General features: G+C 36.4%; 1 protein-coding gene across 1 annotated transcript in view; it reads left to right on the top strand.

Annotated features, from left to right (window-relative positions):
• Window positions 1–23,547, top strand: part of SUCLG2 (succinate-CoA ligase GDP-forming beta subunit) — a 305,674-nt gene that overhangs the window by 169,438 nt on the left and 112,689 nt on the right. Inside the window, exons 8-9 of the mRNA XM_027864082.1 lie at window positions 1,864–2,025; window positions 5,227–5,369. Coding sequence (XP_027719883.1) covers window positions 1,864–2,025; window positions 5,227–5,369 — 305 coding nt within the window. The remainder of the gene's footprint in view (window positions 1–1,863; window positions 2,026–5,226; window positions 5,370–23,547) is intronic.

Below are 23,547 nucleotides of genomic sequence, written 5' to 3'. Positions count from 1 at the left end.
GGGCCTCAGTTTCCTCATCTATAAAGTGAGAGGCTTGGACTAGATGGTCTCTCTGAACCCTTTTGTAGCTCTACAACTGATAAATGCATACAATTAACGTTTAGTCAAAGTTTCATGCGTACAACCAATCAAACCCATAACCGTGACTTTTTACTTATACTGAAGTAGATTCTCTGTCCCTTTCCCCTCTCCACAAAGACTATAAAGGATATTGATTTTGTTGAGATTCAGGGATTTTTGAGTTCAGTTGAACTGAACTCTTTTTATTCTTACATAATAAGGTTTCCTTGAACTAAGTGAGAAAGGACTAGAAAATATTTTACCTACTAACTCCATATATAACCAATAGCCATTATCTTCAATTGTTTAGATTAACCTTATTTTTTTTTCTTAGTGGTCTTTCTCTCTCAACAATGTTCTTGCAGTCCCACTTGGTGAAAGAACCCATCTTGAAAACCTGGTCTTGCAAACACTGAGTGCTGGGTCTAGTTATGGAAATTTGCATTTCACTCATTCATCATGAGTTTTTTTAGGTAGTTACTAATGACAATCTTCTTGAAAGGCAAAAACCAGTCTGAACTTTTTTGATTTACTGGTTTATTAATTATGACCCAAAACTCTTTTATTGGAAACTCATCAGTCAGAAATACTATCAACTTGATAGTATTTGCATTTTTACTTTGAACATGTGCATTTCAGCTGTCTAGCACGAGTAACGGAGGGGCTAAATTTACTAATAAGTTAATTAAAACATATTATATACCTAGAAAGAAGTTTCTCTTCTATTGATCATTATAATAGTGCTTAATTACTGGGAAAATGCTAGTATAACAAGGAGAATGTTAGAAAATGCCTTTGGTGATGGCAACAATCCACTTTTAAGATTATACAATGCAGAAGGTAATTACCACTTTATTTTCTGGATATATTCACAGTTCTGTGGGCTAGTAAGTTAGACATTTAATGGTAGGTCTGACAGACTTAAAGCATCATTTACCACTAGAAAATGTTTCTTCTTGTCAATCATTGCAACATTCAGTCATTTGTGATTCCTCTTATGTGAATGTATGTGTGTATGTGTATGCATATGCATATATGTGTATACACAGTCAACATTTTTACATAATAACTTAATGGACTCATTTTTCAAAAGCTCATGGAGACCATGAATATAAGTGATATATAAATCACCTAACAGAGTCAATGATCATGGGACCACAGATTTAGAGGACCTTATAGAAGATCTTAGAGATCAGAAGTTCATAAATGATGAGCTACAAGATACCCTGGCCCCTTTTTACCTTTCCAGTGTCCCTACACCTTATACTCCTCCATGAACTCTGGCTTCCAGTGACCCTGGGCTTCTTGCTGTTTATCAGTCAGAACACTCTTGACTCCAGGCATTTTCATTGGCTGGTCCCTATGCTGATAATACTATCCCTCCTTATCTCTGCCTTCTGGTTTCCCTGGCCTCCCTCAAGTCTCTGCTAAAATACCACCTTCCACAAAAAGCTTTTCCCAATCCTCTTTGATCTTAATGCCTTTTCTCTTTATCTAGTTTATACAAAAATGTTAGCCTGTGGTCTCCCCCATTAAACTCTGAAATTCTTGAGAGCAGGGACTGGGTTTATTTGTTTACTTTGCACATACACCCACAGGTATGTATTGGCTTGTATCATTTATATGTTATATGTGAAATAAAGATATATTACATATATGTATATATACTACATGCCTTTATTATATATAGATATATGTCATGATCTACAGTTAAATATCCATATATGCCTGTTTACTAAAAACACTTAACTTAAATATTCTTTGTAGATATTCATTATTAATTTTCTCCACTTTTTTTGGTAGTTGTGTGTTTTGATGCCAAGATAAATTTTGATGATAATGCAGAATTTAGACAAAAAGACATATTTGCCATGGATGACAAATCAGAAAATGAGCCTATTGAAAATGAAGCTGCCAAATATGACCTGAAGTACATTGGCCTGGATGGAAACATTGCTTGCTTTGGTAAGAAAACAAAGATTTCAACTGAGCATATGGCAAGATGGTTTGCAATTGATTCATTGTCCTTATTTTGTGAAATGCATCTCAAAACTCAGTAAACGGATGAAGTTTTATAGCTAATGATAATAATGATACTGGTGATGACCTATAATCACCCGAATATAACATCAATTCATAAACATTTTAAAACATTTTCAATATGTGTTACCATATTAAACATTCACAGAGACCTAGTGGAAAAAGAGAATCAAAATAATGTGGGGACAGAATGAAGAATATAACATTCCTGTAATCCCATCTAATCTAGAGTTGACTCAAAGATAGTTTCAGTGAGACTTCCTAGCATCAACTTTGTTGTTCAATCGTTTTCAGTCATCTCCAACTCTTTGTGACCCCATTTGGGGTTTTCTTGGGCAGAGATACTGGAATCATTTGCCAATTCCTTCTCCAACTCATTTTACAGATGAGGAAACTGAGGCAAACAAGGTTAAGTGACTTGTCTAGTGTCACACAGCTGGTAAGTGTCTGAGGCCAGATTTGAACTCAGGAAGACTCATTTTCCTGATTCCAGGCTGGGTACTCCATTCACTGCCCAAGATGAACTTAATTTCCCAATATTTTTACTCAATTACAAGAAGCAGACATTTTATTTACCTATGCAAAAGACCACTGAATATTAAACATTGAAAAATAATAGTATAGTGAGGTGTCGCAGGACCATTACTATCTGAACTCCATTGAACTAGATATGATGAATGAAACAGCAATAAAAAGCAGTAATCACCACATAAATAGTTTTCAAAGTCAGTCCTTTGAGGCAAGTATATAGATATGATTATTTCCATTTTACAGATGAGGAAACTGAGACTGAGAGAAGTGACTTGCTCAGGGGTCACAGAACTAATAAGTATCCAAGGCAGGATTTGAACCCAGGTTTTGCTGACTCCAAGTTGCTAGACTTTCTCTAGCCACTACCACATGCTATCTCAATAAAAATCCTAAGATATAGTCTAGAGTTTTCTCTGAAATATTCAGTATAATTGAAAATAATTTACTGGCTTAAAGTTCCACACATGATAATCAACTTTACTGTTCAAAAATTCAACATCCTTTGCCTCACAAGCCAGAGTTGTTAAGACAGTAGCTGCTCTGGGACATAGGTTTAAAATGGAATTGTTTTCTCAATGGAAGTAAGAGAGGGCCTATAGTTTAATCATTACCCTAAATTTCTTTAGTTTCAGTGATAACAGAACAATAATATGTTTAATCTACTATTCCATCTTATTAACAGAAAAAATTTGATTTCATCATTTTAATCTGAATTTGTGAAAATGGCTTATTCAGCTGAGATAAGAAAGGGTATGTGGAGAAAAAAATCATTTTTGTAACTGTCCACCGAACATAGTGCTGAAATTTATATTCTATCTACTTAATTGCTAACGGCCGTAGATTCTAGTAGCACCCATTCATTGCATTGGTTCTGAGGTCTTAATCTTAATGGAATTAATATTAAAAAAGATTTGTAGCTCATTAAATCAACCATATCATTATACCCAGAACCTCTGAGAACTCATTCTCCTAGCTTGCTGCTCTCCACAATAGAAAATGACATAGACTTACATGTGATACAGAAGGCCTTACTTTGTGCAAGGGACAATAACTTTAATGGAACAGATTCCTCACATCTTTCTCAGGATGACAAACTAATGTACTCATGATCATTTAGCATTTCAAAGAATAAAGGAAACATGGACATATTTAGAATAAAGTCAAGAAAGCTTGTTTAGAGAGGCTACAGAGATTTCCATGCCTTGAGTTAATTTGAAGCTTCCAAGTACTGAAGTTAACATGTTTCCTACTCTGTTGTAAGGTCCTTGGAAATACTCACGTGTTTAGCTATGTCAGAGTTAATTAAATTAGTCACAGTTCAGGAGCTTCCATGAGGCATCAAGGGTCAGGAAAAGGTGAAGGATACTTTACTTTGAGAGACTCTCTTGTGTGAAAGAGAATGTTTACTTTCAAATATAAGGAAAAATCACATATGACTGAGTTTGCAGGATCGAAAGAAGGGGAAATTAATTGATAAAACTTACCCAGGAATCAGGATGGCAGAATATATAGTGATAAACTTGGAATCAAGTAAGACCTGAGTTTGAATATAGCCTCAGCCACTCTATAGTTTTGTGGCCTTGGATAAGTCATCTTTAACTTGTCTCATCCTCAGTTTCCTCATCTGAAAAATGGGTAGATTGATGCTAGCTATGATAAGGTTGCTGAAAAAAAATACTCTGCAAACCTTAAGGGGCTATAAAAATGTGAATTTCAATTATTTTTTTCCTAAACAAGGAGAAGGATAAAAATTTTTTAACCCCGTACTTTGTTTTTTCTGTCATTTTTTTTTACAAAATTAATTTTCATGATTTTCTCTTGGTTTCACATCATCACTAATTCTTAATAGATCCCTTATTTGCCCTTCTCCAGCAAGTCATTTCTTATAACAAAGTAATACATACATACATCTATATGTATATATATATGTGTGTGTGTGTGTGTATGTGTGTGTGTGTGTATAGTGAAGGAAGAAAAACAGTTTAGTAATCAAGCACATATCAACCAAGTGAGAGGCAGTATTTTATAGTGAATATCAGCAAGAACTTCAAAAAGCCTGGATTTAAATTCTTCTCAAACACTTACTAGCTGCAGGATGTTGAGCAAATCACTTAATCCTAATCGGGTTTAGTTTCTGCATCTATAAAATGAGAGACAGGATGATCTCAAAGGATTCTTGTTGCCCTAAATCTAAAACCCTATGACATCAAGTCTGATAGGACTTATGTTCAGTTTCACACCTTTGGTCCTCTACCTCTGTAAAAAAATGGCATGGTAAATACATTTTTGCATCTCTTCTTTAGAGAATGCTTGGTCATTGTAATTACGGTTCTATCAAAGAAAATTTATCTTCATTTGAGGAGTAGTCATCAGACTGTGAGTGATTATTTCAACTATAGAAAAAGAAAGGTGTGAAGGCCATTTTTTTTAATTGTTGTTTTTTTGTTTTGTTTTGTTTTTGCTATTGTCATTACTTGGGATTTCATCTCCCCTCTCCTCAAGTTTAATATGATGTGTTGGGTTTTTTTTTTTCCAAAATTTTGAAGTATTTTTTGCTAAGTGTAAAACACTATGTCACTTTGATTCACTTTACAGTGAATGGTGCTGGGCTTGCCATGGCAACCTGTGACATCATCTCTCTTAATGGTGGGAAGCCAGCCAACTTCCTTGATCTTGGAGGTGGAGTAAAGGAATCCCAAGTGTATCAAGCATTTAAACTGCTCACTGCTGATCCTAAGGTAACTCATTTATTGTATGGAACAAAAGATCTAATGTTATGGCATGATCCTCATGGCCCCCCCTACAAAGGATGATTTTGCCATCTTCAGAGTGTCTTTTGTTCTTGCTGCTGTGGGTGGTGCTCTGTGCTGAAACCAACAGTTGACATTTTCCTGAGTTATTAGGCTAACCTGATAACTCTAGAGATTCTGTAGTTAATTCAGCATCATTTCCCAAAATGAAAATAGGATCAGTTTTTCTTATTCCTGATCAGAAGCTGGAAAACTGTCCCAGGATTCCATAGGATGGAGAAATCTTGGTGTTGAGGAAATGTGGTGCTGCTCAAGACTTTGCAGCATTTTTTGTCATTAAACATGTGTGTGGAAGGCATTGACATCCACGTGTACTCTAGAAATTTATCATGTACTTAATTCACTTGGAGAATAGTTCAAATTCAAAGGTTAATCTTGTCTAGATTGCTGTGTGAAAGCCGAGATGTTGAGATATTGTTAAATGACAGAAGTGTCGTGAGATGGCAGGTGATTGTGTGGTATCTATTTAATTGTTAGTATTTTAAAGGAGCATTAGATGTCTCTGGCAGTATGGCATAGTAGAAAGAGCAATGAATCTGAAATCATAAGAATTGGGTTCATATCTTGGCTCTGACATTTATCATCTATGTGACCTTGGGCCAATCACTTAACTTAGTTTTTTCAACTGTAAAATGAGGAATTGGACAAAGTTACTTCACTGGCCTCTTCCAGTTGCTGAGCTATTTATCTTCTGTCTTCCACTCCCCAATCCCTTATTGTTGTTGTTTGTCCTTCTTCTCAAAGAGGACCAATGACATCAGGAGGGTGATGTATGCCTTCACTTGCAAGTGAATTGATTTTAAGTGAGGCAGAGTTGCAAAAAGTCCAGAGTCATCAGGGTCCAGTGGCAAGATAGGAGTCAAGATGACTGACAATGGTCCCCAATCTGTTATACTTCAGTGAAGAGCTCTGGTTCTGCAGCCAGAGTACTTGGGGTCATATTGTACCCATACATGCTGACTGTATGATGTCAAAAAGTCTCTTAACCTCACAAGGCCTCAGTTTCCCCATCTGTAAAACGGAGGTGGTTACACTAGGCCTCTGAGGTTCAGCTTTAGAGCTCTGATTTTATGATCCAAACAATTTATCACTTGTTATACTATCTTGTCTGTTGGCTCTGTGTGTGTGTCCATGCACCAGTCTTCTTCCTTCAGTTAGATTGTAAGCTTCCGGTAGGTGAGCACCATGTTTTATACTTAATCACTTTCTAGGGCTTCCACAGTTCAGCATGTAGGAAGCCCTGAATAAAATATTTGATTATTTATTTTGCCAAGTGGATTTTGTTTTAATTTGGGGTATTTAATTTGACGTTTGATGACAGTGGTGTGGAGATAATCGCAAAGAGCCAGGGTCTGTATTGTCTGAATGACCATTCGTCCTATTCTCTAGTTGGAGGAACGGTGACCCAAAAGGACTAACCATTTCTCCAGTCCGTCATCATGGGCAAGAAAGGATGCTTGCCTTTAATCTTATTCTTTTGGTGATTGACAGAATTGCTGTCATCGAGACTCTGACCCTTCACTAATATTTTAATTTCTAGCTTAAGGAAAATAGCGTGAAACAATCCCAGGCACTTAAAGAGAAGCATTCTTATTTTAATACCATGATCTCTCTTTAAAAAGCTTTATTGGCCTACTGGCTGCAAACTGTATTAGCTAACAAAGCTCTTGAAATTATGCTCTCCCAGTAGTAATTCTTCTTTCAGCATAACTTAGGGTCACCTGCATTCTTGCTAACTCTTCCCTTTTTTTCTTATTCATTGAATAAATGGCCATGTTTTATCTGATACTGATCTTCCTTCCCCTAAGGTTTTACTGGAATAGACAAGTAATTGCAATCCACAGTCACTCAGCCACAAGGAAAGTCTCTGGAAATAACTGTACTGTTTGCCTAAGCACCCTGTCCTCAGAAGTGAAGTAGCAAAATTATCAGTGATTTCCTAATCATTTGCTAATTCTCCTCTCCCTGTCTTCTGTTCCTTTCTAAGGGAAGGACATTTTCATCGCAAAAATTCCCAGGCCAATTAAAGATTGTAAATATCATGGACACAACTTGCAACCTCTTTCAAGTGCCTTCACTATCAAGAGCCCAGAGAACAGATGACTGTAATAAAACCCTGAACTTTTAACTATGTTGAAATACAGTTTTAGAATAATGGAGAGCTGTAGAGAGATTAAATCTAGCAGGACAATGATCAGATTTGCCTTAAAATAGCCTTTCTCTATGAAATGGGCTGAATTTTAATTTTGTGAGAAATGTAAAAAAACAAGATCGCAGGGGGACCATTTGCATTTGTAAAATCCTCATGGAAAGTGTAGCCATAACTTAAACCTATTGGACCTATTTGAAACATTTGCTTGGAATCCTATATGAGAATGAGGAAGGGAGCCATTATGGGTGTATAGCATGGGTTTCCTCATTTTAACATTGCACTTGAAGCAAATGAATGCCAGGTGCCTGAAATGGTTCATTTCCCATGATATTTAAATTTCAAATCAGGTTAAAAAGCAGGGAAATGCAAGAGTAGTCTCCATTCCAGCATTGTTTGCAAGATACTAGTAGAAAACAGTACAGATTATTTCTTCTGCTTCTGCAAGGTAGTATATAGGCAGCAATTATTTTAAAATAAAACAACTACCAGCTACCCAGCAGTAGAATTCTCTAGAGCCCCAAAATAATTATTTCAAAGATATTGATTGATCTTATTACATATAAGAATCAGTCAGGTATATGTACTGAGCTTCAAAATTATAATTTTTTTAAAAAAGTAACCACTTGTTCAATTCAAATCATATCAGTCAATACTAACAGCTGTTTACTTGACATATGTACAGATAATTTTATTGCTTGACTAAAATATACTGTATAATTGGAGTAGAATGTATTTTTATGTCAATTACATGAAATTAATGCAGCTCGTGTCAGGCACACCATTGAAGCTTCCAGTGTTCTTTCATTTGAACCTTTATTTAAGTGTGGATTGTTGTTATGTGGTGACTAGAGTAAGCATATATTTCTGTCTCTAATGCTTGGTATTTTGGGTTATGATAGTTCTCAAACCCCATAATCTCTCAGTTTTTTGCTTTCAAGATAGCTGAAATGGTGCATTGATTTTAATGGGTTATAAATATTTTACAATTCACTTATTTTTCACTTGTTGTTCTTGGTATAAAAGTAAAGAAATCAAGTTTATCCTGGTTAGTTACAGAATATACCTATTTGCAACTTTATCCTTTTTACTTGAGGAAGTCTAAATATCACTTCAGCATTTCAAAAATGCATGATTTCATTGGTGTGGATACATTCCTCAAGGATGTACAATTCACAGCTGCTTCTTGATTTTTTTAAAGTTCTGAAAATGCCTCTTCTCCATGCTCATTAACCTCCCCATCCCAACTCTGACCCTGAAACTGAGCCCTTTAACAAAACTTTCTAGTCTTTACAAGTTGCTATGGCTAATGAAATAATATTAATTACTACTACTACTTCTACTAATAATTACTATTGTTATTACCTCTGTTATGGATTTGAATACATGATGAGACAAGGATACTTTGAACCTTTCGGAGGGTTTCAGAGGGCCATTTCAAGGTAGAGGAAGGGGAGAGGTATGGTCACTATTGGTGGAGGCAGTGTGGTACAAGAAAAAGAACCTAAATATTAATTTTATTATGATTGTTCTAAGAGTAATAGCTTTACATAATGTGGAACAGAATAGGTGCTTATTTATAGAGCACCTGTGACTTCTGATCATCTTAAGATCTTGAATATATTTCAAAGGAAAATATGGGTTAGTGTTACTTTTTGGGTTTTGCTTCACTGATTTACAAAACATTGATCAATGTCCCCCTGTTGAGGCTTAGGGGTATTGGGACCCCGAAATCATGACACACAGGTCCTGCCCAAATGAATTCGACCCAAGCCTTCTTTCAGCCAAAGACAAGGTTTATTAGAACATCATCGTATTGGGAAGACTCTAAAGGAATCTGAGCATTTGTATCGCTCGTGTAAGTGGGCCAAATTTTAAGAATCTGGAGACAAGATGGACCTTATATACAGAAAGACTGTGGGAGGGATCTAGGAGTGGCTAAGTAGTTTGGGGTGGCTAGAGGAGGGGTCTGAGTATCTGGATGGGAGTGGCCAGTAAGCTGGAGTGAACAGACCACTGGACCATGTGGCCTAGGGAGAATGGAGTTTACATAGGATTAAAGGTGAGATGGTGGAGTGGGGGCATCAGGAGGTAATAGAAAATGGAGGGCTATGTAACAGAATTGGGAGATTGGGTTTATAGTGAAAGGCCAGTTGATAGAATTATAGCCTCAGGGGAACCCCAGAGATTTGACCCTGTGGGAAAGTCCAGGGTTTTTTCTTGCTGGGGTCCAGATCCCAACCTCATCACCTCCAATTTAACAGTGTATCAGGAACAAGCATGTTGATTAGTTTTTGATGTTTGTAAAATATCTTTTGTATAAGACCTAGAAAGAAGAGCTTTTGGCTTTGGTTGGGATGAGGATATATTCAATGTATTTGCAAAAGTGACTTGAGATCGTTTGTCCTTTGCAGGCCAAAGATTCTTCAGATTAGTCATCTAAAAATGTGCTTGCTAGAACCACACCTAGATGATTTGGGAATGTGTTCCCCACCTGGACTTCTTGAAGGATAGCATAACAATAAATGTAATCTCAGATTTTCAAGGCATTTTGAGGTCCTAGGAAAAATGGTTTCATATTAATGCGAAAGGTGATAGGGACTGATTTGAATAGGGAATGAACTCTAGAATGTCAGTCAATTAACAGTTATTAAGCATCTGTTATGTGCCAAGCTAGTGTGCTAATCTATGGGGATATATAAAGAGACAAAAGATAGTCCCTGCCCTCAAAGAGCTTATAATCTAATCATATGGACAATAAGTGAACAGATATGTACAAACAAGGTATTTACAGTATGGAAAATGTGCATAGAAGTTCATGGAATCATGGAATTTTTTAGAATTGAAAGTGAAATCAGAGCTTGAGGGGACTTTGGATCTCATCTAATTCACTTCTGCCATGCAGTTTACAGACACAAATGCTGGAAATTATCTAGTTCAACTTCCCTTGGTTTACAGATGACAAAGACTGAGATCCAAAGTGACTCTGATCACGTTAAGGTCATGCACTGAGCTACTGATAACCAGTCCTAGAAGCAGGTCTCCTAGTTGCTAGTTCAATACTTTTTTAAAAAAATGCACCAGACAAAAGTTTTCAGGCTATTCTTCCTCAAATTTCTTTGCTTAGATATGATGTTATACCTTTGATTAGAAAACGAAGAGACATGTGAAACAATAGTTATTTTAGGTGATTTCATTTATACTAATGTCAATGCAAGGACCAATTTGAAATGGTTGACACATAATTTCTAAGAATCATAGGGTCACAAATTTTAAATCTTAAAACCACCTTAGATATCTAAACCAACCCCCTTATTTTACAGATGTGGAAACTGAGGCCCAGAAAAATCGAATGACTGAATTGTCATCACAAAGCAGTAAAAGGCAGAGCCAAGATTTGAAACTGGGTCCCTTAATTTCAAATCCAAATGTATTCTCTTGTATTACACTGCCTCTACCAGTAGTGATCATACTTCTCCCCTTCCCCTACCTTGAAATGGCCTTCTGAAACCCTCTGAAAGGTTGAAGGTATCTTGCCTCATCATCTATTCAAATCCACAATAGCAACAACAACAACAACAACAGTAGTAGTAATAGTAGTAGTAGTAGTAGTAGTAGTAGGAGGAGGAGGAGGAGGAGGAGGAGGAGGAGGAATAGTAGTAATGATTTAAGGTCTGCAAAAGAATTTGGAAATATCACATGAGCTCCTCCTTGCTGTTCCCTTTTTACTGTATTAAATAATATTATATGAGTTCATAGTGAGCAAGCACAATTCGTATGTATAAAGTCTCATTGTGTTGTTATTGTGGCTTTCTAGTAATCAGATAATATTTAAAATTGACATAATTATTAAGAAAACTATAGAAAAGAAAAATAGCTCTAGTTAGAAAGAATCACAGAGAGATCATTTACATGAGTTTTTGAGACTTAGAATGACACGGTTTTTAGCTTTGGGGTAATGTATTTGGGAAACTATTTGAGGTTGGAGAGAAATGAAACCTAACATATCATATTTTTAGTATCAGGGTTATGCAAATACCTTCAGCTTTAACAAACACGGATGGGATTAATTCATTCTAAGTGCGTCACATATTTTTAATTATTCTCTACTTGGAGTTTTATAATGTTCTGTTTCTAGCTTATATATACTTACTGAGGCCAAAGAATTCATTAGTTTGAAACATACCTTGCATATTTTCTCTTATCTACAAGTAGCTATTTGCATCATAGAGTAGTAAAACTCTTGCAGGGATTTATTTTCAAACATAAATCCCAACATTTTATGGAATGTGAGCATTATTTTGGCAATGACTTGAGTACATTCCCATTTGAACATAGCAGCATTAGGAAACAAATTTTGCTTTCATCCAGAGTTATAAAGATTAGAAGTTCATGTAACTATTTCATAATGGAAGTAGTCAGCTTGATTTTGCACCTTCTGTGAATAATAAAGTCCCTTCAAGCTCTGATTTATAACTAAAGTCATTTGGTTTCCATCACCATCCAATGAATAACCCCTGGTTGTTAATATTACTACTTGCATAAGCTATAAAGCATCAAACCATATTGCCAAGAGTTTCTTATCATACAGCCTGTAGTTTGACTTTGCCAGGATTGAGAATTCCTGCATTCTTCTTGTGTTTTCTTTCTTGATTTCTCCTTTCTTGAAAGGTTTAGGGTGTCCCCCCTCTTCATGAATGACTCATTACCAGAACATTTTATCCATTCATAGTACTCAGTAATAGGTGAGCTTAATGCTACTTATTCTTTCCTTATTTTGTACATGATTTATATATCTGATTTCTACCAAGTTTCCAATGAAACACATTTAGTCAATCTGTAAGCTACTTACTAACACTCAGGAGCAAACTAGAAATGCGCACGCGCGCACACACACACACACACACACACACACATGCATATGTATGTGTATAGTTGTGTATGAGTAAAACCAGTCTTTGTGGTACTCTACAAAACTCAAATTTTAGTATACATTATTTTGTTTCATGATGAGTGACTCTTAACAGATTTCTAGATATCTCAGTAAAGTTAGTAATTGATCCCAGTGGGCTCTGTAATTGATTATGAATCTCTTACAGATAATCCATCTTCTACACCTAGAAAAGAAATAAAACATAAATCAAATTATAAGGTCATATAGGTAGAAGATAAAATATAATTAGAACTGTTAGGTAGTCTAGGTTTTTTTTTTTATTTTTTTGCTAATAATAAGATTCCATAAAGAAGATTCTTGTATGATTGCCAAATTCATATAACATTTTCCACTGATAAGAGTATTATATAAGTAATTATATTCATATTTCAAGTTTTTATAGTTGGCTATTTAGTGGAATTTTTTTCCTAGTAAGATTATAAATAATGATCACCTAAGAAATCTTTGGCTCTCAATTATTTTTTTCTTACAACACAAATGTATTAAACCATATAATCAACAACATTTATTTACATTAAAATTAATTCTTTTAAGTTTTGTCTCTCTGGGAAACTTCTGGATTGTGTATATAAATTTTGTATTTACTTATCATTGTACTGTTATTTCCTTTCAAGTAGAATGCAAGCTCTTAGAGTACAGAGGCCATTTTATTTTTGCCTTTGGGTCCCCAGTACCTAGCCCAGAGACTTGTTAATATCAAGTACTTAATAAATACTTGTTTGGGCAGCTAGATGACACAATGGATAGAGCATCGGCCCTGGATTCAGGAGTATCTGAGTTCAAATCTGGACTCAGACACATAACACTTACTAGCTGTGTGACCCTGGGCAAGTCACTTAACCCCCATTGCCCCCCCAAAAAAATAAATAAATAAATGCTTGTTTGAATGAGTGAATGAGCTCTTCATTTGGAGATATTTTGGAAGCATGAGGGAGTTCATAGAATCACAGGATTTGGGAGTTGGACAGGACCTCAGAGGCTAGATAGTACAATCTATAGGTCCCCAAAGTATCTCTGCTACAACCCACACAGTAAGGGTCACTCAGATTCTTCTTGGGAAATCTTCAAGGAAAGTGAATCCACTACCTCCTGGGGTAGCCTGTTCCACTTTTGGATAACTGATTATTGAAGAAGAGTTCTCCACCTTATACACACTTTTAGCCCCATTTCTACCATGCCTATATTTGCCTCTCTTCACTTCTATACCCATTGCTACTAGCTTTGCAACCAAGTAGAACAAATCTAAGGAGCAGCTATGTAACGCCATAGTGCATAGAGCTTTGGACTTGGAGTCAGGAAGACTCATCTTCCTCAGTTCAAATTTGGCCTCAGACACTTACTAGCTATGTGACCCTGGGTAACTCACTTGACCCTGTTTGCCTCAGTGTCCTCATCTGTAAAATGAGCTGGAGAAGGAAATGACAAACCACTCCAGTATTTTTGCCAAGAAAACCCCAAATGGAGTCATAAAGAGTAGGAGATGACTAAAAAACAACTAAAAGCCCAAATCTAATCCTTCTTCCAAGTGATAGCCTATCAAACACTTGAAGTTACATTCTAATGGGATAGCAGTATATACACTTTAGTTTGTCTTAAGATTTATCCAAGTGAGAATTATTGGAAGAAATATGGTGTTTCAGAGCACAAAGGACCACATGGAGAAAAAGAGTTCTTGTGATAGAATTCCTATTAAAAAAAAAAACAAACCCTTAGCTATGAGTGTTACGGTGAGTAAGTGTCTGAAGCCTGATTTGAACTCGGGTCTTCCTGACTTGAGACCTAGAGCTGTATTTCCTGCACCACCTAGTTGCCACTGGATATTATAATACTGCTATAATAATTTCTCTGTAGCCAAAGGGCAGCTTTATTACCAAGCTTCATTATTAGAATAACAGTAAGAGAAGTGTAACGGTGGCTGATCCCCACAGATACAAATATCATTGACTCTGATTTGGGTGAATAGCAGACAGTGACCCATTCAGGAGCCAGACTCTGGATGAAGAAATAATTGCTGCTTGACACTGCTATATGTAGTCCTGTCTCAATAGGCAACACTGGGGAGTCAGGTGGAGGATCCACAATGTGCACTATTTGTCACTGGCTTCTTCTCCTCCTCTTCCAGGATAAGGCAATCCACTAGAGAAAGAGTTGAGAATTTGCAGGGACCTATAGAGTGCCCACAGATAGACCATCCGACCCATACTTTTGGCCCAACCATCAACATGGAAGACATTATGTTAAAAGTCTTTCCCACTATCCAGTTTCTATGTGAGATATTTCAGGTCTCTAAGGTGGAGGAATGGGACAGTTGAGGAATGGAATATTTGATATTTTCATTATTGCTAACATATTGTCATGCCTCTCTAAGACCTCATTTAAAGCTAAATTTGTTCAACCCCTAAATGCATCTCACATTCATAAATTAGTTTGTATGGAACTAAGTGCCCACTGTTACCTTGCTGCACCCAATTACATATTTTTGCACAGTAAGATAACTTTTGGGCAGGGGCAAATTGGACAAATTAAATTAAGATTATTTCCTTAATTTCCCAGTCTATGTTGTATATACCTGATTCAACTGGATACTTCTGAGACAAGGGGCAAGTCTTTTCTTCCTTTGGCTGCCTCTTCTCTATCCCCAATTCCCCTAACAGTTACTTTATGAACTCCACTGACCAACAAGGGCCAAAATGAAAGCATAGTAGGATTTAGGGGAATGCTTTACCAAGTGACTCTTTAGCCAACTTTCCTGGTTATGACATTAACGTTTTCGCATATTCAATGTGAAAACTCAACATAGAGCAGCAATGGTGTATGTCAGACAGTACCTTTTCTGAAGCATATAATAGACTATAGACATTTAATGAATATCATTCTTTTTATTAGCCCACAGTCATTTTTTATTTAATTTTTCTTGAGAAATAATATGATACCCTGGTAACTATTTGTTTCCATTTGTCCTATTCTAAATGGATCTATTACAGGTTCAACTGACTTATGTGTTCTGTTATATAAAAATACATTTCCTTTTTTTTTCTATGTATAATCCTGCAGTTCAGGCAGTGTAAGTATTGTTATTCCATATTTTCAGATGTCCGAACCAAAAGAAAGAGAGAGTCAATGATTTTCACAAGGTCAAACAGCTAGTCTCAAGTCACATTGTACGTCTCTCATTTAAACAAAAAAAAAAAACCCACTATCAATGTTGATTCAAATTAATCACGATACCTATCTATTTTGAAAGGCAGATTTTTAAAAATCTCTGACTGATTTTGATTACAGTTTACTGTATTAAAACGATTTCTTCATCAAGACATCTAAGATCAATTTATCAGATAATGATAGTAAGTGTTGATGTTGAGTTTTTTGTTTTTGTTTTTCTGGACTCATGATCTCATAGGTGTAGGGCACTTATAGGAAGGGACTTCCTTTGCCGTTACAAAGTAATAGTGATTACATAGCACTTGCACTTTTGCAAATCTCTTTCTTTACAGTTCTGTGAAGTCGGTAAACTCAAGTGTTAGCCCCATTTTGCAGATGAGGAAACTGTGCCTCAGAGAGGTTGAGAGACTTGGCCACTGTCACACAGGGAACAGATATAGGAGATCTGACTTGTACCTGGTCTCACTCAAAGTTCACTTTTCAACCCCAGCAGCTTTAGAATGAAAAAAAACCCAGTTTCCCCACTTTGTTTCAAAGACATCAGTTACAGTTAAGTTTCTCAGCCTCGTCTGTGTTCTCACTTAAAGTTTACCTCCAGTGGCTCTAAAAATAAATCTCACAGCAACATCAAACCTTTTCAATTCATTTCAACAAGGATTCACCTTTTGCCTCTGTGAGTTTTACAGCAACCTACCAGTTATTCTCCTGAACTTAGATCCATGAAGAGCTGTGTTCAAATCTTGCCACTAACCAATCTTGCCTTGCTCTGTGTGACCATGGAGAGGTCATTTTCTGAACTTCATTTTTCTCATATCTAAAATAGGGATGATAAAAACTGTTACCTGCTTTGCAGGTGATTATGGGGCTCAAATTAATGTTAAATATTTTGCAAAATTTAAAGTGCTATGTCAATGTGAGTAGTTTTCATTGTTGCTATATTAGTGATGATGTAAATAACTATCATAATTAACTAAACTGACAAAAATAATTCTTAAAAGGAAGCATTTTAAAATAAGTGACTTCAAATTCATTCACTAAACTACAATTAGCACAGTGCCTTGCAGACAAAAGATGCTTAATAAATGCTTGTTGATTGATTTTGATTGATTAAAGGGCTCATCAGCTCTTTGGCCATATCAGGTGTGTGGCAATTTTAGTTTAATTTTTCCCATGGTAAATCATTCCATTGGAGAGACATCACAGTGCGGCTGATAAGAGAGTCAAGAAAATCTATATTTAAGTCAGCCTTGTACATATATTAGTCGTGTGATGCCGAGCAAGTCAATCAGTTATTCGGCTCTCTGGGAAACTTCCTGAGACGTACATTGTAGAGAAATTCCTGGCTTGCGTCAGTGAACTTTCCTCTTCAAAGTTCCCTGAAGTCAGAGGTGCATTTCCTATCTTTATCCCTGAATTATTCCATTTTTAAAATAGTTATGCTTCCCTTTGAACAAAATAAAGTTCATATATAATTTTAAAAAATTGAATCTTATTTTGAATTGACTAACCTGATTGTTTAAAGGAATTATAGTATAATTTTGTTTGTGTTTTTGTTTGGAATTTTCTTATATTTGATTTGTTTAAATTGAGGATAAAGCTACAGCCAAGTCTCCTCCCATATGAATTGTAACAAGGACACAATAAAAAAGCAGTTTTGAAAAGAATTTAATAACATAAATGAACAGTCTAAATCTGAGGCAAGCTTGCTCTCTCCTGAGTGTATTGCTTGCACATTTAATGCTTTGACTGAATACTAATAAGAGTCTGTTTTAATTATCCTAGGATTAACAGTGAATTGTTGTTCATTAATATTTGATACAGTGATTGTGAAAGAACTGGGTTCTGAAACACTTAAGAATTCTAGAGGTGACCTCTGGCATTGTCATGACAACCTGGCTGGATCTTTTTTAGGCATCGCTGGTGAGAGGGCTTCTGGAGTGAATGGTTGGCTGGTGGGAGGAAACTGAACTCTGAATTTCCCCTGCTCTTTCTTGCCAGGAGCCTTAAATATGCATTCTTGTAAACCCCCTTGTAAGAACCTATTGATTTTCCTATGTAATCTCCCCCTCCTTTCCTCTTGCCCAAATTGGCTTGTGTAAAGGGCAGTAAGATAATCAGACAAGGCCGCCTTTCTAAAATTGAAGCCAACTCCATCTCCATTTTTTGGCCCGTTACCTTGACTATTAGCAGGTCATAAGTTCTCATATCTTCTTTGCTGTCTTCTGGTATCTCCTCTCTCTTCCATATTCTCCTGGATGTTTCTCACAACAGTTCCTCTGATTCTTCTTCTTCTTCCTTTACTAGTCATGCTTATTGACACCTTCACATATTTCTCCCACGTGAATCTCTTATTTCTTCCTTTGGGTTTCTATTTTGATGCTTAGAGAGTATGATAAATTGCTTCACAACTTTTTTTTCTTCTTTCCTGTGGACCTTGCTGCCCAGGCATCTTAACACCAGCTTGTGTTTCTGGAGCACTTTAAGGTTTGCGAAATGTTTTACAAATATCATCTCATTTTGTTCTCACAACAACTCTGGGGAGTAAGTGCTATTATTGTCCCCATTTTAGAGATGGGGAACATGTAACAAATAGAATTTAAGTGATTTTTCCCAGGGTCACACAGCTAGTCATAGTCTGAGGCTGTATTTGAACTCAGGTTTTCCTAAGTCCAGCTCCCAAACTCGATCCACTGAGCTACCTCGGTGCTTTTCTATCCATGTAGTCTCTGATCCATAATCTACTTCAGGAACATTTTAATCCTGATTCTGGAGCCAGGAAGACATGCTTTTGAAATCTGGCTTCCAATTCTTGCTGGCTGTGTGATCCTGAGCAAGTCACTAAACCTCTCTCCGCCTCTGTTTCCTCCTCTGTAAAAAAAAAAAAACCAAAAACGAAAAACAGCAAGAATATCACCAACTTTCCATGGATGTTATGAGGGCAAAATGAGACAGATTTTGTAAAGTGCTTAGCAAACCATGAGTCACTCTATCTATATCTATCTATCTATCTATCTATCTATCTATCTATCTATCTATGTACCTATCTATCTATCTATAATACTAGCCATTATTATTTATAATTCTTTATTAAAATTATAATAGTTATTATTGCTCCTAACATAATAGCTACCTTTTAAATGTAATAGCCTCTTAAATGTAAGTTTTTTTAAATATTTTAAAATATAAATTTTAAAGTTAAAGTGATTGACAAATATCTCAATCCCAACAATTCTGGGAGGCACGTATTAATATTATCCCCATTTTATTAAATGAGGAAACTGAGGTACAGAGGTTAAATAACCTACTGAGGATCATCAAGCTAGTAAGTGTTAAAAGGCATATTAGAACTCAGTTTTTTTTGATTTATTATCTAGCTCTCTCCCTACTGTGCCAGCAGCTGTCTTTCAGACATTGTTGTATCACAGTATTAGAAACTTATCTCAGACATGGAGAGATCAAATGCCTTTCCATAAGGTCATAGAACCCAGGACCTCCACAGGTCTAGAGGCAGCTAGATAGCTCGGTGGATAGATTGCCACCTCTGGAGTCAGGAAGACCTGAGTTTAAATGTAGTCTCAGACACTCACTAGCTGTATGACCCTGGGCAAGTCACTTAATATCTGTTTGCCTTAATCCACTGGAGAAGGAAATGACAAGCCATTCCAGTATCTTTGCCAAGACACCCCATGTACAATATTGGTCCATGAGGTCACAAAGTGGTGTACATGACTGAATAACAACAAGGTCACAGAACCAGTACAGTTCATAGGTGGGACTTATCTACAAGATCAAATCCTTTTACCTCCAATGCTGGCTTTTTAATCTCCTCTGTCAAATGACAAATGTATTTATCAGAAGTATGTTGAAAATAAAAACTCTTAGGGGTAGCAGCTAGGTGGTGCAGTGGATAGAGCACTGGCCCTGGAGTCAGGAGGACCTGAGTTCAAATTTGGCCTCGGACACATAACACTCACTAGCTGTGTGACTCTGGGCAAGTCACTTAACCCCAACTGCCTCACCCCCCAAAAAAAATTTAAAAAAAAGATCTTTACTGAACAACAGCAAGAGCAAAAAAGAAAAAAAACTCTCTCCATGTTTCCCCCACATATGTCTAAGGGAGGCTGTGTCCACACGTGGTTACCAGATGAGTCATGTTGAGTGAATTGACTTGGCAGTGAAAAGAATCAATCAATTTAGTCCTACTAACACTGGATTATTTTTTTTTCCTGCTTCATCGACCAGTTAGACTGAATTGACTAAATCAACTATTGTTCTTAGGTGATGTAAACACATCTTACATCATGTAGCCTGCAAATTTCTCTTTTTTTTCTTTACTTGCTTCTTCTGTCAAATTTTCTTAGCATTTTCTTTGTGTAGCTTATTAAGACTTTTTCTCTCCCTTGAAGTTCATCCTGCTGAATTGTTTATCCTATTTTGGGTGTCAACTCCCCTACAATTAGATATTCTTGGAGGGCACATGGATATTTTATCCACATTTTCAGCATCATCTCCTGGGTATTGCCTATTACCACCATTCAAGTCTTCTCTAAATGCAACCTTTTGAACACTCATATTAGTTAGTATTCCCAAGGGCAAACTGGCACAAATCTGAGTTAATTATTTTTCTTCCAGCTTATCTATGGGCTCTTTCATTAATCGTTATCTGTAAGCATTCTGGACACATCCCTTTTTCTCAATTAGAACTCCAGTAGAATATTTTTCAGCAAACATTTGGGTGTCTCTTCTAACACTCAAAGGCCTTAGGTTAGTAAGAGTGCGCAGAAAATCTATTTGAAGCTTTCACCCTTGACCTTCTGGACTTCACTAGTTCATTAATTAAAACAAATCGATTTCTCTGAGGCAGTGACACTGTGTAATTTGCTATTTTCATCATGATCCAATGATCTAACATAGGTGGGGTTTAGTTAGCAGGTATAAGCAATGATGAATGTCACCAATCATCAAGAGATGTCATCATTTCTGATTTTCCTTTCTGTATTCCACAACCTATGAACAATAATTATAATTTAAGAGCAATGCTTGAAGGTGTCCACAAAACTGACCTACTAGATAGTTAATAGAGGCCATCTAGGTGGCTCAGTGGATAGAATGTCAGGCCTAGAGTCAGGATGACTCATGTGGCCACAGACACTTTCTAACTGTGTGACCCTGGGCAAGTCACTTAACTCTGTTGGCCTCAGTTTCCTCATATGTAAAATGAACTGGAAAAGGAAATAATAAACCATGCTAGCATCTTTGCCAGGAAAACTCCAAAGAGTTGGGTACAACTGAAACACCTGAACAAGAAGATAGTTAATAAACATCTCATCAGGAGATTCCAGATCTCGATTGATGTGAAATAATTTTTCTTTCATTTAGTGTTTTCCTTTACATTATCAATCAGTCTATATTTATTAAGCTCCTACTATATGCCAGGTACTGCACCCAAAGTGGAATTCTCTGGAATTCCCATTTCCTTTTGTTAGATGATTGTTTTGTATCTCGGCTTCCCAAGGTCAGGTTCTTTATTTCCTTTTCTATGCCTTCTCATGGCCCTTATCATTGGAGAGTGCTTTCTTTTCTTCTCCACCTTCCTTATGAATTCCCTCCATGACATTTTCAGGACAGCAGCCACTCCATAAAGTGTCTTTTTCAACAAAATTATAATTAAGGATTATATTATGATTGCTTATGAACTTTCATCAGTAGGATTTGCATCTTTCTGAATTTAATCTATCTCATTTATCTTTCTTTCTTTCCCCTTTCACTCTCCCCCACCTAGCAAAAAAAAAAGTTAATCATCTCTGTTTTCATTTTCTAGTGATTTTTTAAAATGAACTTTGTGAACCTTCTAAGGAATCATCACACTTTGAGCTTAGTGATGATAGTTTATCTAATTCAGTTTTTCTTTTTTAATTTACTATCCACTGCTTCTGTTCACCAGAGATTTCTCTCCTATTATTCTCAGTATATTTAATCCTTCTCAATGGTTTTCCCCCCTCTTGATTTGTAAGTGTTTTTGTACAATTCAGTCTTCTCCCTCTCTGTATTAGAAAGTATAAACTTCACTTGTGATATAGATTCCTGATGAAATGTGAGGACAGGGAGGAGGTCAAAGCCTTCTGTGTTGGACAAATGCAGTTACAACGGAGCATCTCCAAAGGAATGTGTCAAATTAGTTTTAATATATGTCTAAGAAAACAGATCTAACAGTATATGGCACAGGTTTTGTACTGATTTTCTTTTTGCAGATGGAAAAGTGAAAACTTATCATTGTCTTTATCCTATTTATATGGATTAGTTTTTAGTCTTTATGATAAAGGAGTTTGTACCAAATGCTTTTTATTGGATTTCTCCCGATGTTCAGAAATATTTTCTTTAAACTACTAGAATAATCCTTTAGTTTCATACTTGGAAAGATCTGTGATTTTATTATTATAAAATCTCTCCCTATTGAGGCCTGTTTCGACCTCCTTACATAATATGAGTTGAACATTCCACATTCCATCCCCAAGTCCCACAGATTAAACACATTCTTTTTCTTTTTGGTATGAGAAACCCAGGTGGCAAAAAACAAGCAAACAAACAAACAAACAAACAAACAGAAACATGCCCAACTTGGTGGTGATTGAGCTTAGGTAGCCATAGTCCATTTCTAAGGCCATGTTCTAAGCTTTGCCAGCTTGAAATGATAGGCCAAAGTCAGTACTCCACTGACTAGCCTCAGGGAAGACCAGCTCACCTCCATGCCATGATGCAGCATTGGGGAGGACGCTGGAACAATCTGTATGTGAATTCTATTTGTAGGAAACATGGTCAGACATAAGTAAATACATAGTAAGTGTACAGTAAATTGCAAAGTGATGAATGATAAAGAGAAGAGACACAACTGAGGTAATCAGGACAAGCACTATGTAGGCAGGTGGAAGGACTTCAGTTGAGTTTTGAAAGAAGGTAGGGAGTAATCAGGAGATCTTTAACTTGGTTGGGTTTTAGAACTCCTAGTGCGGAAACATTTTCCACAGACATAGCTTGCAGAATGTCTATAACTTAATAGAAATATTAACAAGTGGCACTTAATATAGTGCTTTAATATTTACAAAGCTATATATCTTTGTAAATACACATACACACATTCATACCTATACATATACATATGTATGTATACACACACACACGTCTATAATTTCATTCTCACCAAAACTCTTTGAAGTAGACTCCTAATTAGACTCCCAATTTTATCTCTAAGAATCTAAGGTCAAGGAAGTCGAATGACTTGACCGAGGTCATACAGGTAGTGCCAGAGTTGGAATATGAATCCCAGTCTATGCCATGTTGCCCCCTCAGAATAAGTCATGCTCTTTTTTAGCGCTTAGACTTGTTAATTCAACTTTGTCTTTTTGCTCTTATTTTAATTATTCATGGGCCTCGTAGATCCCCTGGGACCTTTTTTTGTGTCTTCAGCTTTTGCTTACTTACGTGTTTTCCTGTTATTTAGCATCTGCCCTCAGAGTATGGCAGGAGAAGAGCAAAAAGAGAAGGAAGCCGTGTTAATAACTTCTGTGATTCTTGTGCCTCTGGGGATCCTTTCCACTGCTGCTGATGAATGTAGAAGGAGGAAATTCAAGTTGAAGACTAAGAAAGGAGTCAAGGAGGCCCTTGACATTACAGACGGATGGATGGATTGATAGCAACAACAGTGATAATAACTAGTATTTACATTTCCATGGGCAGTTACGTGGCACAATAGATAGAGTGCCCTACTTGGAGTCAAGAAGACTCATCTCCCTGAGTTCAAATCTAAGCTTAGACACATACTAGCTTTGTGACCCTGAGCAAGT

The sequence above is a fragment of the Vombatus ursinus genome, unplaced genomic scaffold (genome assembly GCF_900497805.2).
Source record: "Vombatus ursinus unplaced genomic scaffold, bare-nosed wombat genome assembly UNPS02014773.1, whole genome shotgun sequence".
Taxonomy (NCBI): Eukaryota; Metazoa; Chordata; class Mammalia; order Diprotodontia; family Vombatidae; genus Vombatus; species Vombatus ursinus.
Note: the sequence above shows the minus strand (reverse complement) of the source record. Positions and strands in the feature narration are given on the sequence as shown.